The sequence below is a fragment of the Loxodonta africana genome, chromosome 7 (assembly GCF_030014295.1).
Source record: "Loxodonta africana isolate mLoxAfr1 chromosome 7, mLoxAfr1.hap2, whole genome shotgun sequence".
NCBI classification, from domain to species: Eukaryota; Metazoa; Chordata; class Mammalia; order Proboscidea; family Elephantidae; genus Loxodonta; species Loxodonta africana.
In genome coordinates this window covers 56,169,474-56,185,386 of record NC_087348.1, presented here as the reverse complement: position 1 = coordinate 56,185,386, position 15,913 = coordinate 56,169,474, and the positions used below count along the sequence as shown (strand labels likewise).

General features: G+C 42.2%; 1 protein-coding gene across 1 annotated transcript in view; it reads right to left on the bottom strand.

Moving 5' to 3' along the window:
* Positions 1–9,384, bottom strand: part of LGR4 (leucine rich repeat containing G protein-coupled receptor 4) — a 124,028-nt gene extending 114,644 nt beyond the window's left edge. The window contains exon 1 of the mRNA XM_064288342.1: positions 9,092–9,384. Within this exon, the coding sequence (XP_064144412.1) occupies positions 9,092–9,276 (185 nt within the window). The 5' untranslated portion in view covers positions 9,277–9,384. The remainder of the gene's footprint in view (positions 1–9,091) is intronic.
* Positions 9,385–15,913: the final 6,529 nt, after the last annotated feature.

The following is a 15,913-nucleotide window of genomic DNA, read 5'->3' as shown; positions in this document are numbered from 1 at the left end:
TTCTGTCAATTGGATTCCAACTCATGGCAATCCCATGTGTTCCAGAATAAAACTGGGCTCTATAGGGTTTTCATGGCTATGACCTTTTGGAAGCAGATTGCCAGGCCTTTCTTCTAAGGTACCTCTAGGTGAGTTCAAACCTTCAACCCTTCACTTAGTAGCCAAGGACCAAACCATCTGCACCATGCAGGGACTCCAGTAACGCTTAAAAGAATGTATCTTCATAAAAGCATATGTATTATTCTGTCTTCACCAAGATCTACATGGTTTTCTGAATTTAAAAATCTGCTAGATGAGTAGTCTTTTTCCATTAGCACAGTGGCTCACCTGTGAGGTCTACAATAGGCTTTGAACTTGATATACATCCAAAGAACTAGAGAAATGTGGTTTAGAATTTTAAATCACACCGAGATAACACACGTGGACAACTTTAGTCACTCCCCAAAGAAATGACAATAAACAGGGTCCTCACTGTCACCAGAGTGGTCATGCTAAAGAGAGTTTCTCAGGGAGCTGAGTCTATTCCACAGCTGTAGCCGTGGAGGATTAAGTCAAGCTACCTCTATTTGAAGATCGGAAAATTGATGTTCAAAGTGATTAAGTGACTTACCCAAGCTCACAGATTTAGAAACACTCTCCTGAGCTCAGGGGTCTTGATTCCCTGTGTCGCACTCTCAAAAACAAAACCATTTTTGAAAGTTTGTTCACAAAGGTATGCCTGTAAAAGAAGACTGGGTAGCGATAGTGACAAAAAAAAAAAGAGTTGGATTACATTACCACAGACTCAAAATGACCTTGGAGAGGAGCAGAAGGCCAACAAGAAAATTTTTCTGTTACAGACAAAGATAGGAAAATATTCATGAGGGAAAAAAAAAAAAAAAACTAATCAAATGAAATGAACTAGCAGAAGTAGCAGAGAAAGGATGAAAACTAGAATTATGATAAATTGCTAAATACCAGTAGTAAACCCACAATATGCAATTTACAAAAAAAAAAAAAAAGATGCTAAAATATTTCAGTATCCTTCTATGAACTCAGCTGAGAGTTCAAATTATATGAGAATTCTCTGTATGCTTCAAATTTGGTGAGATACAGAGAGCTTAAAGAGGACTGAAACGGCAATTATCAAATGCGAAAAATGCAAAGACTGGATTAACTTCCCCATAACAGAGGCTGAAGAGCATGTGAACAGTCTTCAAGTACATTAAGAAACCTGAAGGTCAATATCAACATTATTTGTTTTGTCTCCCCCACTACAGAGCAGAAAAGAGTTGTTTTTAGAATTCAGTTCCTAAGATGTAAGTTGGAAACTCTGGTGGTATAGTGGTTAAGCGGTACGGCTGCTAACCAAAGGGTCAGCAGTTCAAATCCACCAGGCGCTCCTTGGAAACTCTATGGGGCAGTCCTACTCCATCCTACAGGGTTGCTATGAGTTGGGACTGACTCGACAGCACTGGGTTTGGTTTTGGTTTGGAAGGTATAAGTTATTCAAGAGACAGTGCTCTCTTTCTCTGGAGAGGTCTCCCACAACAAAGCAGCTGTCTGAGATGGTCTGCACACAAAGGAAGGGTAACAGTCTAGAACAGAGTGGCAGCCATGAGTCTCCTCCTTCCTGAAAAACAAATCTGGCCTGTCAAGCCTTTCAGAAAGACACTCAATAGTGTCCATGTAGTTTCTTCAAGGGCCTCTAAGTATGCAGCTCGACCCCTAGGGAAATGAGAAACACGCAGAAGTTAATCAGCATCATAGCTTAGTCCCCAGAGTTTCAAGGAAAAGACTGCCAACTTCGAAGCAGGCCTCCCATCCTGCACCTTGAAAACAAGAAACGTGAAGAGAGTGAGAATTACAAAATCCATCTACCCTCATATGAAAGCAGCTGTAATCAAGCTCTTTAGAAGACTTTCGATGTTGCCACTTAAACTAAATTATCCTGTGGTTTACACACATGGGAACCTCAAAGCCTGCGGGGGGTGGAGGGGAAGTGAGACCTGAAGTGATCCCAGGCACATTCCTCAGCTACGCCTAGCACAGCTCGAAGGTAAAGGGGCTGTCTTCCTGCCAAATTTACGTCACTCTTCTCAGGAACAAAATCCTCCCCAAATAGAACTTTTAACGATACAAGGGAACAGAGGAACGTAAGTCATGAGGTTTCCGGACACTGGGTTCTAAAAGCTGATTTAAATATCCAAATTACTTTTTTGTTAGGGCACATTGAGATTTTCATTCATTCAGTGGTAAGCTTTATTTTTAAGATTACGTATATATGTAAAAATTTTTTTTTTTTTTATACCTTATGTTAAATATGCGTCCTCCACACGTTTTCTCACTAGCACAGACAACAGACCAGCCTGGGATCTAAGAGTAAACCCAGTCTTGGCCCGGCTACTTCCCAAAATATCTATGGTTTACATTTCCTTACAAGGATATTCTTATATACTTACGGGCCAACATGTTGCCACATGAGAGTGGTTCGATGTTTTACCCATAAGACCTTTCAATACAGAAAGCTAAGAAAACTACAAAAATATATTTTAAAAAAATGTTCATTTCTTGGATCCTAAAAGAGCATTCCTGAACCTCAATTACTTGCATCTAAAATAAGAGACGCATGATGCCAAATCTTGCTGTAGACTTACTGTAGTGAGGAGGGCCAGGCTAGTGTGCTTTTCTGGCAATTAAAAATATGGAATGGTATGAAAATATGTTTTAGAGACTAAAAACAACCAATCCAAACATTCAGTTTTAATTGTCTGTACAGGACACAGCATATTTTGCACACTTTAAGAACCCTGCTAAAAAACTGTCCCAGGCATACACAAAGTTTAATAATAAATACTTGTCTATGTGTGGTTGGATCCAGAGTGCATTACTACATAATTACATCTTGCTATGTAAAAGAGGTATTTGAGTACTAACTTGCTAAAAGTCTTTAGAAAGTTGAAAAGTTATTAAACTTGCATGAACTATAAAATCAGGCTCTGTCTTAAGCTAAGACTGATTCCTAAACTCTATTTTGAACTCACCCAATTTCAAACAATAGAGCTGACACCTGGCATGCTGTTTGACCATCAGGTGTTTAAAGACACAAAAGAAATGTCAAGGAAGGCCAGACAAATTAGCCATTATATGAGAGTACTGATTTGCTAAATACCCTGATTTTTTTTTTCCCCCCTCCATGACAGGATTCAAAATTAGAACATTTCATCATCTTCAATCAAGGTTTTTAAAAGCTACACATCACTGAACAAAGTTTGGGGGAAAAAAGGGAAAAGTTATCCATATTCTTTTATATATAGGAAAACAAGTTCTAGCAACAAACTTGAAGGTTCCAAGGAGCAGTTTAAGAGAAGCTAGATGACACATTTCTAAACTCAAAACCTTGAGGTCTAGTTACAAAATTAAAAAAGCCAAGCTGCTTTGTCAAGAATACTCTAAGTTACATTAGCTAAATTTTTCAGAGTTAAAGGTACATTTGGCAAGGTTTAGCTTTTTACCCAGGTATGCCAACAAAAGGAAACCCTGTGGCATAGTGGTTAAGTGCTACTGCTAACCAAAAGGTCGGCTGTTTGAATCCACCAGGTGCTCCTTGGAAACTCTATGGGGCAGTTCTACTCTGTCCTATAAGGTCACTATGAGTCGGAATCAACTCGATAGCAATGGGTTTGGCTTTTTGGTTTTATGCCAATAATTACTGTACTTTCATAGATATTGTTTATAATTTTTTTGATAAAGAAGATCAAAGTGGAACAGTCTTAAATTTCAAAAAATCACTAAAAAGATTCTACAACTTAATATTCTACAGATTAACAGAAATTCAAAGCAAAGAGCAAAGCCACCATCTAGTCCAATATTCATTATGTATTGATAAGGAAAATAGGAGAGAACAAAAGAATAGGCATAACCAAAGAGCTCAGAAACCAAAATCCAAAAATCTGAGCTATCAGTGGTTTCCACTAATGTAAGGTGACTAAAATAAGAATCTGAGAGACAGACTGACAGAGACAGAGGCTAAGAAAATGCCTCAACTTGCCTGGATCTACGTACTAAAACACAGAACTTTGATCTTTCCTAAGAGATTAAGTTTTCAAATGTTACCTTCCAATCGTAATGTTAAGAGCCAAGTGACTGGACATTAAATCCTTGTGATACCATATCTGGCATACACATTTAATTTGACTGGAGATCATAAAATATTAGTGGTTAATGCAAGAGTTCTGTTATACATAGGGTCTCTATGAGTTGGAGCCAACTCAACAGTACCTAACAACAAGGAGCCTAGAATACAAGGATTGCTGGTTCAAGTCTTGGGTACACCTCACACCACATCCAGTGCACTATTGCCTTGTAAGAAAGTGAGTTCCCCATTCAACAGAAATATTCCAGTAGAGCTGGGCAAATGCAGAGTCTTCTGTGGACAGAGATTTCATGATTTAGACACCTATACTTCACTTAATACAACAGAGAGGATCCGACAAATGTATAAAAATCAAAAATCGAATTTAACAGAAGGAGCAAATCCTTGGCAGTAAGAGTTGCTTACTTCCTTGTTTTTCAGAAGAGGAAACTAATGTACATGACCCACTCAAGGTCACTCCTATGATTTACTGACAGATCGGGAACCCAGCTTTCCATATTCCCAGCACGATGCTGTATTTAAACAGCAGTTTGAAAAAAGAAGGATCTACACTTCAGGATTTTCATATACTGTCCTTATTTAGAACAAAGTTTACTTGTATGTAAAAACTAATGCATCTTTAGCAAGACCCACTAAACAAAGCTAACATTGAAATTTACAGAGAATAATTAAGAAACCAAGAGATATCAAAACTTAGACCATCAATAAAGGATCAAACATTTAGATGGCTGATTAATGACCTGCCAGAGAACCCAGCTGATACTGTAGGAAAATACTTTCAAATGATACTATTAAAAGAAGAAAGGCGTTAAATGTAGTGAAAAACTAAATCTTAGGGAAGGATCTGAGATAATTCCAAAAAAGAGAAGAAAAACCAACAGGTTCTTAAAAAACACTTCAAAAGCCCCTCTGGAAACTATCAATTCTATATAAAAAGCTCAGTAACCTGCTCATGCACAGGACACTCAGGCTTTGAGAGATGATGACTAATTATATGGAAGCGAGGACGTTGAGTAACTTTTTGTACAGTATCCAAATTACTGAAACAGAGTGATTTTATTTTCCAAGTGTTAAGCCATACCCACAGGAAACAAGCAGGCTTATTCTACCTTAGCAAAGCGCCTTAGCTAGCCCTGCATTCTGCAACAAGTCTCCATGGCAAATTTCCTAACACACACTTCCAAACACAAAGAACTGCTCCAAGTAAGCTGTAAGAAATAGGCAAGTGCTTCAACTAGAAAGATATTCTGCTGCTCCTGGGATCTTTTTATAAAAGAATGCAGACCACTACCATCACCTTGCCACCCTAAAATGGCGATAAATTATAAAATCAGAAAGCAGCCTTAGAAATAATCTAATGAATCCAAGCGCTTCATTTTTCAGATGAGGAAATGGTCACCAGAAAAAAAGTGGAATGACTTGCCCAAGGTCACACAATTACTCAGTGGCATGGTGAGGACTCGGATGACTCACCACTGTTTCCATGAAGCCCCAGAGACAGCCTTTATAATCTTACACTATGCACCAGGTAACATCTATGATGGTGAAAATTTGTGCTGTGGGCCCAAAGTTCTCAAAATGGTGACAGTAACAAAAACCAGAAAGATATACATGCATGATCCCTTTGCCACTACCACTGAAATTTCATCCTTTTCCCCCCAGTCAAGAATGGAATGTAGGTGATTATGAGTGGCCCCATTACAGGGCTATCATAATACGGGTATCACCTTGAATCCTTTTGAAAAAAACTTTGGAATTTTAATATTAGTAACATTACTTCCTTTCACACACCTTAGGGTAAAGTGTGACAAGCCAGTGCCCTGTAATACAAGGTCGAGAACTGCTGTTCTGAAATAGAAATAATCACTACAGGTGCAGCAAATGGTGTGAAAACAGGAATCCCACAAACAATACAGCGGATTACATCTGACTCTACCCCCAGACTCTGGTGAAGCTGCTTTCAGCAGGGAATAGACACTGCTGGACTGAACAAGTTTAAACGAGCCTTAAGAAGCAGGTATCCACTCTTTGGGACCTTCTCAAATCACTGGACAAAAGGCTAAATGCTGAGCACAATGAATTTGGCAATCCCACGTGGGAATCATGTCTGAATTCCAAACCCCAATTCTGCCCCTCTGTGTGTCCTTAAGTCTTTTTCACTCCAACATTTTAAGTGCTTTGTATGTACCAGGTTCTTTGGGCTCAAAAATGAAATCCCTGCTCTCTGTCAGTCAGTCTTGAGGCCTCCAAAGTGGGATGCATCCATCCACAGGGCACTTACCTATAAAACCAAAGGGTTTTATATTTATATATACACAGAAGTAAGTGAGACAAAGTCTTGCCATCCTCACTTCCAAGAAGCATTCTGGCTGTACTTCTTCCAAGACAGATTTGTTCACTTCTCTGGTAGTCCACGGTGTGTTTGATCTTCTTCACCAACGCAATAATGCAAAGGCATCAATTCGTCTTCTGTCTTCCTTATTCACTGTCCAGCTTTTGCATGCATGTGAGGTTATTAAAAATACCATGGCTTCATATAAATATATATATTTATGTTTTTTTATGTATAAATAAACAGACTTTGATGCACATGCTCAAAGAAACTAACTTAGAGGAATAAGTGAAAAAAAGTTTGGGGACCACGGATCTCATCCTCTGGTAACTGTGGCTCACTAAAGTTGTGGGGGGAGAGGGCAGATGGGAAGTTCTTGGAAAGAGCCCCCAGGTGACTTCAAGGGGTCCTGTAAGTCCCACTGGAATGCAGAGACCTGCAGCATCTGCCCCTCTCACACACACCTTCTGAGAATCACTGGACTAGCTGGTTTCCCCATATATAAAATGCAAATACACTGGCCTTGAAATCCCCTATAGATAGGGTTGCCATATATAGTCCAAACTGGGATATTTCCGAGTGTGAAATGGGGAGTTAGCAGAATATATGGGCAACCTACCTATAAGGCACAAATCTAGAAAATATAACACATTTGCTCACTAATGCAGCTCAGAAAATGCTGTGATGATACTAAAAAAAAAAAAAAAAACCCTGATGATGGTAGGTTAGGAAATCTAATCTGGACTGGTGCCAATTATTTTTGCTTCCCAAGCCATAAACAGTAACTTTTCTGAGGCTCAAAGCTGAGGATTCAGCATTTCACTCCCCTGGATGAGCCTTAAGGGAAGATGCTTGAAGCTACAGAAAGAGATGCACGTTCTCATGAAAATGTGATGTTTCTGTGTGGTTTGGGGCACCACTATAAAACCACAGCACTTCCCCTTACAGGGCAGGTTTACTCATTAACAACCAAGGAATCTGCTAAGCAAAGACTTTAATACTGGTCAGGACAGTAAAATCATACTTCTCTACTGTAGAGAGAGCTTTGAAAGAGGTTCAGGTAATGGCAACTCTCCTGCATGAATTCCCTAAAAGTTTGAGGACTTGGAGGAAAATAGTCCCATCTCCTTTATTCAGGTCTTCCTTTCCTCTCTATTCACCCCTGCTCTAACTTTCCTACCTAATGTACCTTTGTGGATAAACTACTGTACACTGCAAAAGTGAGCTTTTTGGTTAAGAGTTAAATTCACCATACTGAAAGAAATGAACTTCAAATAAGTAATTAACCTGAGACAGGAAAAAAATGGGGGGGGGGGGCGGGCTGCAGGCTAAAGAATGAGACAGGTTCCTGATCAACAAGCTGCAATACTCACTCAAGACCCATCTGCAGAGGGCAAGCAGAACACCTCACCACCACCAACCTGGAAATACAGCAGTGCTCTGGCCTGCATAAAAACGAGTTCATCACAGGATCTATTATGCCTTTAAAACTCTGTTTCTAAGAGGTCCCTTTCAGTAGCTATAAGGTAAAAGGAAATTCCCTTTACCCAAGGGCCTCTTGGAATCCCTTCCTCCCTCAAACAGTTCTTTCACTGCTCTTGATTTAATCACCCAACTGGCCACACAACACAACATGGAAGAACAAGGGCAAACACCCTGCATTCAATTACCCAGTGCTTTCTCTATGGGTGGCATTTGCCAACATCACCTGCAACACCGATTTTAGATGATTCTTCTTTTCTGAAAAAAGGTCTAAAGTTCCCAGGTCTCTGCTCCGGGGAGATTTTGTAAATCAGAACCATTTGAGGGACTCTCTTGACCCCAGGCAGCTTAAAAGAAAAGGGTGCTAGTTAAGGTGCAGCAGACAACTACCTTGCGAGTTGGGCCGAGTGAACATACGCTTTGGAACTTTTTCTCCAAACATTCTTTACCTCAGGTTAGCATTCCTTCTTTAAAAGGCCTTGTTGGGTAAGAAGAGTACTTTCACCAAGAGAAACCTGCAATTTCCCCTCCTTGTCCCGTGTTTTCGTCAGGCTCCCCGGCGTGCTCCAGAAGCCCGGGGTTTGTGGAGGAGTCCAGAGTGGAACTGGGTCGAGGTGCCAGTTCGCTCTACCTGGATGGGGCCAAATTGGAAGGAGAGTCGCCCTGACTGAGGTACAGGTGCTTCCTTTCCCCACGTGCTGGAACCCAGGAGGCTCCAGGTGCTTCCTCACGAAACGTGCCTCGGTCTGCAGACTCAGGCCAAGTTCTCCGCGTCCTCACCCCTGCCAGTCGCGAGGCTCCTGCCAGCTGAGCAGGGGCCCGCGTGAAAAGGGAAGGTCGCGTGAAAAGGTTGCCAGGGGCGAGATTTTCCAGATTCCTCCCTCTTTCTTGGCCCCAAATGCACTTAAAAGTTGCGGGTTGGGGGATGGATATTTAACGTGCCCGAAAAGTCTGGTAAAAGGAGCTACTTACGGCTCGGACCCGGATTGGAAAGTCTGCGACGCGAGTGGGTGCAAAGCACACCCCCCCCCCGCGACACACACACAGGTGACCAGTGCCCCCCCGTGGGGGACCAACCCCTGGCTCCGCCCCCACGGCGCCCCTCTGCCCCTCCCCCCGGGTCCCCCGCCGCCCGCACTCACAGCGCTTGGGTGAAGGCACTGAGCCCCTCGGGCACGCCCGTCAGCCCCTTCCCGGAGCAGTCCACCCGACGGTCGCCGTCGCAGATGCAGGGCGCCGCGCAGAGAGGCGGCGCCGCGCCGCTGGGCCCGGCCGAGCCGCGCAGCCCCAGGGCGAGCAAGAAGAGCAGCCCCAGCGGGCCCGGCATTGCTGCAGCCGCCTCCCGCGCCGGCCTCTCCCGCGGCGCCGCTCGCTCCGCGCGCTCCTCGGCCCTGCGACGCCCCCCGCTGCCGCGGGCGGCTGGTCTGCGGGCTGGGGCGGGGGCTCTCCTCCCTCCGCGCTCGGCTCGGGCTCGGCCCCTTCAACAGTCCGCGGCGGCGGCAGCGCAGGGACGCGGCGCTCGGGAGTTTCGCCTTTGCCGCTGCCCCATGGAAGCGCAGAGGCAGCCCCGCTCCTCCGGCGGCTCAGGCTAGCTGGCCCGGCCGGGCGCAGCGTGGGGGCCGCGCTCTGCCATCGCACCCGCCTCCCTCTCTTCGGCGTCGCGCCGCAGCCGCTCTTCAAGGTTGCAGAGCGCAGCCTTCAGCCATGCCGGCCCCTCGCTGCAGTCCCCGCCCGGCTCTCGCACAAACACCCAGGCTCTTGCTCGCTCTCTCCCCGCCGCCGCTAAAGCTCTTCCAGTCCTTTTCCCTTCTAGGGTTGCACGCTCCGGTTCCCAAGCCCCCAGCCGCTGGGTTATGCAAATCACTTAGGTACATGCAAAACTAACCCCTTTCGCCGAGCGCCATTGGCCCGGGGAGGTCTCGAGCTCATTATTATTCAGAGAGAGGGGCAGCCATTGGCCGAGAGTAGGACCAGAGGGGAGTGTTTCTCGGGCGTGAGTGACAAGGTGGTGGTGGTGGTGCTTTAAGGCAAAATCCCTGACTTGGCTGGATTTGCGTGGCAGGTTGTGGATTGAAGGTGGAAAGATCGGAAGGCGAGGAGTCAGGGTTGTTTTGTTTTGTTTTTCCCTCCCCCACTCGTCTTTTTCTTTCCTCTGCAGAAATTGGATCTCCTAATTGGATGACCTGAAAAGTATAACTTGCCTCCAGCATTCAGTTAAGTTTCAAATGACTCTCCACTGTTCCAATTCCAAAGGACGAGGAGGTTGGGAGCTGTGGAAACGGAAGATAGGTTTTGAAGAGAAGAGAAAAAGTTTCCCTTTATCTGACACACATTTTTGAATTTTAGTTATATCCTAAATTGAAGCATTTTACCTGCCTTCAGCCTCTCACTTCACTTGAAATCTTTATACCTATCTTGATGCACAGGTAGTCTTAGCAATTAACCATTGACGATACAGGGAGAGTTTTGCTGAATTTGACTGCTTTTTTTCCACCCACTGTAAAATTCTAAAATACAGGGGTGTTGTAAGAGTCAAACGAGGTGTGTTTCAGGACACTGAACAATTTCTCCAGACACAAAGCATTTTAAGTGCTAGGTGACCACAGTCGAGAAGCCAGCGCCAACTTTCGTGTTAGGTAATTACTTATCAGCATTCCCTCCTTTCCTGGACTTTGACTCCCTGTGGCCTAACAGAGCTTGCAGAATCTTATCTGTACCAAATACTGCTTTACAGGCACCTCCTTTCTTGCTTTCCCCTATCCCTTTGGGTTGTTGTATTCTGTATTGGAGATATTTCTCATAATATGTTGGAGTAAGGCAGGCAGGATTAAATATGTCACTATCATATAAAGTTGACTAGTCATCTCATGTTAGGGAAATTAAAGAAAATGGAAACAGGTTGGTGCAGACTTGGAAGTCTAAAATGAAAAAAAAAATTTTCAACATCTTTTTATTCAGGTGTTTATCTTAAAAATAATGCCAGGCTGGGCACATGACTAATATACAATAAATCTATCTACATGCTACCCAGTTGTCGTTGAGTTGATTCAGACTCATGGCAACCCTACACATTTCAGAGTCGAAATGCCCTCCGTAGGGTTTTTACGAATGTGACCTTCTGGAAGCAGATGACCCACCAGTCGTTTCTTCTGAGGTGACTCTGAGTCGGTTTGAACCACCAAACTTTCAGTTAGTAGCCCAGTGCTTAACCAGTTGCGCTACCCAGGGACACCATGTACATGCCAGAGAGTCAATAAATACAGACATGACTTGATTTCAAGTTTTAGGAATGACATATCCTCAAACTATTGGGCGGAAAGAGAGGTTGAAGAAAGATGGACAGCCCTCTGGTTTTATAGACAAGGAATCTGAAGCTCTCAGATACTGTGCTGATCATCCCAAAACAAGTCCTGGGCCCCTGGCTTCTCGTCTGCTGCTCCTGGAGCCACCACTAAATTGGCTTTCATTGTCTAAATCATCTCTATTATGTTTTAGCAAATCTCATGAAAGAGTGAAATGAAAAATTGTAAAGTTAATTTCTCCAATTGATTCATTTAAGACCTCTGTCTCTCTCTCTCTCGCTCTCTTTTTTTTCTCACAACAGTGGAAGGATAACAAAATTTCTCTTGCCAAGATATCACTTTCTTCTGATTTTTAAAAATAATAAATTTAGACCAAACTGATTAATTTTATTTCTTCCAAACAACCCATTTTCTTTGTTTTAAAATAGTGGTTTTCAAATTTTAGTAGGCAAAAGAATCACATAGGATGCTTGATTAAAAATGTAGAACCCCACTGCCAAATATTTTGATTTAGAAGGCCTGGATGGAGCTCAGGTATCAGCATTTTACTGAACATCACAGGACAGGGATACAAGTGGTCCATAAACCACACTTGGAGACCTATATTCTTTGCTTTCAAGGAATAAAATTTTATGGCTGGCAACGTAGATGAGAGGATCTGTAGTTTCAATGTAGAGTGTATGAAGAATAAATCCCTATTGTCTATCAGATAAAGAGGTGGGAAAGGAAGACTCAGATTTGCAATTTGGCCAAGAAAACAAAGGATCAGGAACAAAAGAGAGTAGAGAAGAAAGGGGTTAAGATCTGTTAGTATTTCTGATAGTTGCTTTATTATATGTGCTTTTTCCTTTGCATTAAAGATAAATTGGCCAATTTGTCTTCACTTCTTGGATAACATCCCCCAAGAGAGCAAAAAATTGCTAACTTTTAATTTACTATCCCGGATAACTAGAAAAAAACGATCAGTTCTCACATAAACCATGAAGACCTCAAAAGATATCACATTGAGCTGAACAAAGATTTGGTGGCAGGCAAAAATGAACTTTAATACAGTCGCTGCCTCCAGTGGTTGCTCTTTCTAATCTTCCGTGGCAATGCATGAGTAAATTTTGTCATGTCCCTGGGCTGTTGTTGTTAGTTGCTGACTCATGGCGACCTTACGTGTAACAAGGAAACATTGTCGCGTTCTGTGCCATCCTCATGATTGTTGGTATGTTTGAGTCCCTGGGCTAGATAAGAGGAAGTAGAGCCTGGCTGCAGCGCTTCCATAGCCTGTGTGGTGCTTTTAGACAAAGAAGAAGGCACCCATCCTAGTGATGTTCACCTTGGGCACAGAGCTTGTTGACTGGTAGACAATCTGGGATTTGGCCCACTGACCCCTTTGTCCAGGCACTCTTGTCAGCATGGAGCCTGCAGCACAGTGCGCAGAGGCCCTGCTTGCTGGGCAAATGGTTCAAGGGGCCCCATTAAGGAAACAGAAGCTAGGAGACAGTGGGGGCTCTCAGGCAGTGCAATAATGATTGACAAGATAAAAAAAACCCTCAAACACATAGAATTTCACTTTTTATGAGATATTTCCAGCTTCTAAAAAGGAACCAGTGTGAGTTTACAAAGAAACCCTGGTGGCGTAGTGGTTAAGTGCTACGGCTGCTAACCAAAGGGTCAGCAGTTCAAATCCACCAGGCGCTCCTAGAAAACTCTATAGGGCAGTTCTACTCTGTCCTATAGGGTCGCTATGAGTCAGAATTGACTTGACAGCACTGGGTTTGGTTTGTTTTTTTTTTTGGCAGCTTAAGAAAGAAATACTACAAATGTAGTTGAAGCTCCTATTGTACCCCTCCCGAATCATATTCCTTTTCTTTCTTCCTCTCGCTGAGAAGTAAAAGCATTCCTAAATTTTACAATTAATTTCTATACATATTTTCATGCTTTTAGTATGTATGTATCCCTAAACAATATGTAGTATTACTTTGCCTGTGTAAATAATATCATTCCGTACTCTTCAGCAATTTGCTTATTTCATTCAACTTGTGAGTTTTACTCATATTCATGAAATATGTGGCTACTTTTCATTCCTTTTCATTACTGTATAGTATTCCATTTAAAGACTATAAAACCAAATCAAACCCGTTGCCATCAAGCTGCTTCCAACTCACAGTGACCCGATAGGATAGACTAGAACCACCCCATAGAGTTTCCAAGGAGCGGCTGGTGGATCCAAACTACTGACCTTTTGGTTAGCAGCCAAGTTCTTAACCACTGTGCCACCAGGGATCCTTAAAGACTATACCCAGTATTTATTTATTTATCCATTCTCTTATTAATATTAAATTTATTTCTGTTTTTTCTTATAACAATGCTGCTATGAAGTATTCTTTACATGTCTCCTTGTGCAAATATGCAAGAGTTTCTCTGAAATGTGTGTATTTCCTTTATATATGTGTATGTGATTGTGTGTGTGTGTGTGTGTATCTAACAGTGGAATTGCTGGAATTCCTAGGTCATAAATTATGTGCACTCATCTTTATTAGATGTTGCTAAGTTGCTCTCAAAAGTGACTGTACTTATTTATGCTACCCTCAGCAGACGATAAGAGTGCTCATTGCTCTACAACTTACCAACACCTGATATTATCAGAGTTAAAGATTTGCATGTGAAATGGAATCTCAGTGTGGTTTAAGTTTGAATGTTCCTAATTACAACCTCATCTTTTCATGCATTTGTTGGCCATTACAGTATGCTCTTCTGTGCACTGTCTATTTATTTCCTTTGCCTATTTATTTTCTATTGGGTCGGTCATATTTTTCTTCACTGTTTTATAGCAGAGGCCAGCAAACTTTTTCTGAAAAGGACCCATAGTAATAATTTTAGGCTTTGTGGGCCATATGGCCATAGGATAAACTATTCAACTCTGCCATTGTAGCAAGGAAGCAACCATAAATAACACATGAACAAATATGTGACTGTGTTCCAATAGAACTTATTGACAGAAAGAAATGGTAGGCTAGATTTGGCCTGTAGGCCTCAGTTTGCCAAGCCCATTTTATAAGATGCTAACCCTTTGTTGAAATCTACTGATTATTTTGAAAAGTGTTGGCAAGATGATGTCAAATTCAGAGGAACATAACTCAAAGATGACCATCTTTTCTTACAAACTGAGTTCAAGCACTTTCAAAGATCTGGTTTCCATGCTAAGCTCACGCTAAAAATTATATTGCAGAATGAACCAAAAAGAGCCCATTACAAGCTTAAAAATGTTCCATTTCCTGGAAGGAATGGCCCAGAGAGAGTCCTGGGAACTTAAGGTTCACTTTCCGTTTATTCAAAAAGCATGCCAAATATTTTTGACTCAATGCAATCTCATGAACTGTGAGAAACAGGTATTGATAAATAAAAGCACAGGTGCCAAACTCACCACCTAAAGTTAGAAGCTGAATATGTATATTAGAAAAAAAATATATATATATACACATATGCACGTGTATATATACATACATAAACATTTCAAACCATAATAGACTCAGGGAGTAAAGAAAAAATATCAGGTCTAATCCTACCCATCGGACATCTGATATACTGAGTCTGTAATAATTGAGCCCTCAAGACATGTGTTATTTCCACCATCAATAGATTGTTTCTATACCTGATACCTCCATATTTGCATTTGGGCTTTGGGATGGAGAAGGTCCCATATAGGGCCACAAAGGCCTGCAGTCATTCTATAAAAACCAAACCCAACTCACTGCCATCGAGTCGATTACCGACTCTTAGCGACCCCATAGGATAGAGTAGAACTTCCCTGTAGACTTTCCAGGGAGTGCCTGGTGGATTTGAACTGCCCACCTTTTGGTTAGCAGCTGTACCTCTTAACTACTATACCACCAAGGTTTCCAGTCATTTTATTCTGATCTTAAATAAGGTGGTTTTACATATCGTCCTTTCCTTCTGTGTCCTTATGATGGTCCTATTTTGCACAGAAAATAGTCTCTATATTTTATCACTTTAAAACAATGATTATTTTGAAGCATAAAAAATAACAATGTAAAATTGTTGACAAATCAAAAACATCCTTTAACTTGCACACATGGGTGAATCTGGGCTTCTGGTCACTCTTTCCTCTACTCCTCTTGGAGCTCAGGCAAGGACTGAGGATGCTGGGCAGTGACAAATGCCACCTGTGCAGAACCGACATATCTTTGGGATGTACTGGCTTATAGCGAGGCTTCTGGCATGACTGGGTGAAGGCTGCTCTTGAAGCAAGCCCTTTTCAAAACATCACCAAAAAGTCTCTTTGCCTCCTGACCTGTTCCTTTTAGGGGGTTCACTCTGAGGACCCATGTCCTTTTCAGTACTTTGGAAGACTTACATTGACCTGAAATTTTAAAACATGTGGATAGATATCAGAAAAAATATTTCTATTCATGCCTAAACAAACAAAAAACCAAACCTCTTGCCATCAAGTTGATTCTGACTCGCAGGGACCCTACAGGACAGAGTAGAACTACCTCATAGGGTTTCCAAGGAGCACTTGATGGATTTGAACTGCCTACCTTTTTGGTTAGCAGTTGTAGCGTTTAACCACTGCACCACCAGGGTTTCCTATTCATGCCTAATCCTTTGTGAATTTGATTTTCTGAGCTTTCCCAAACCGAAGAGGAGAAT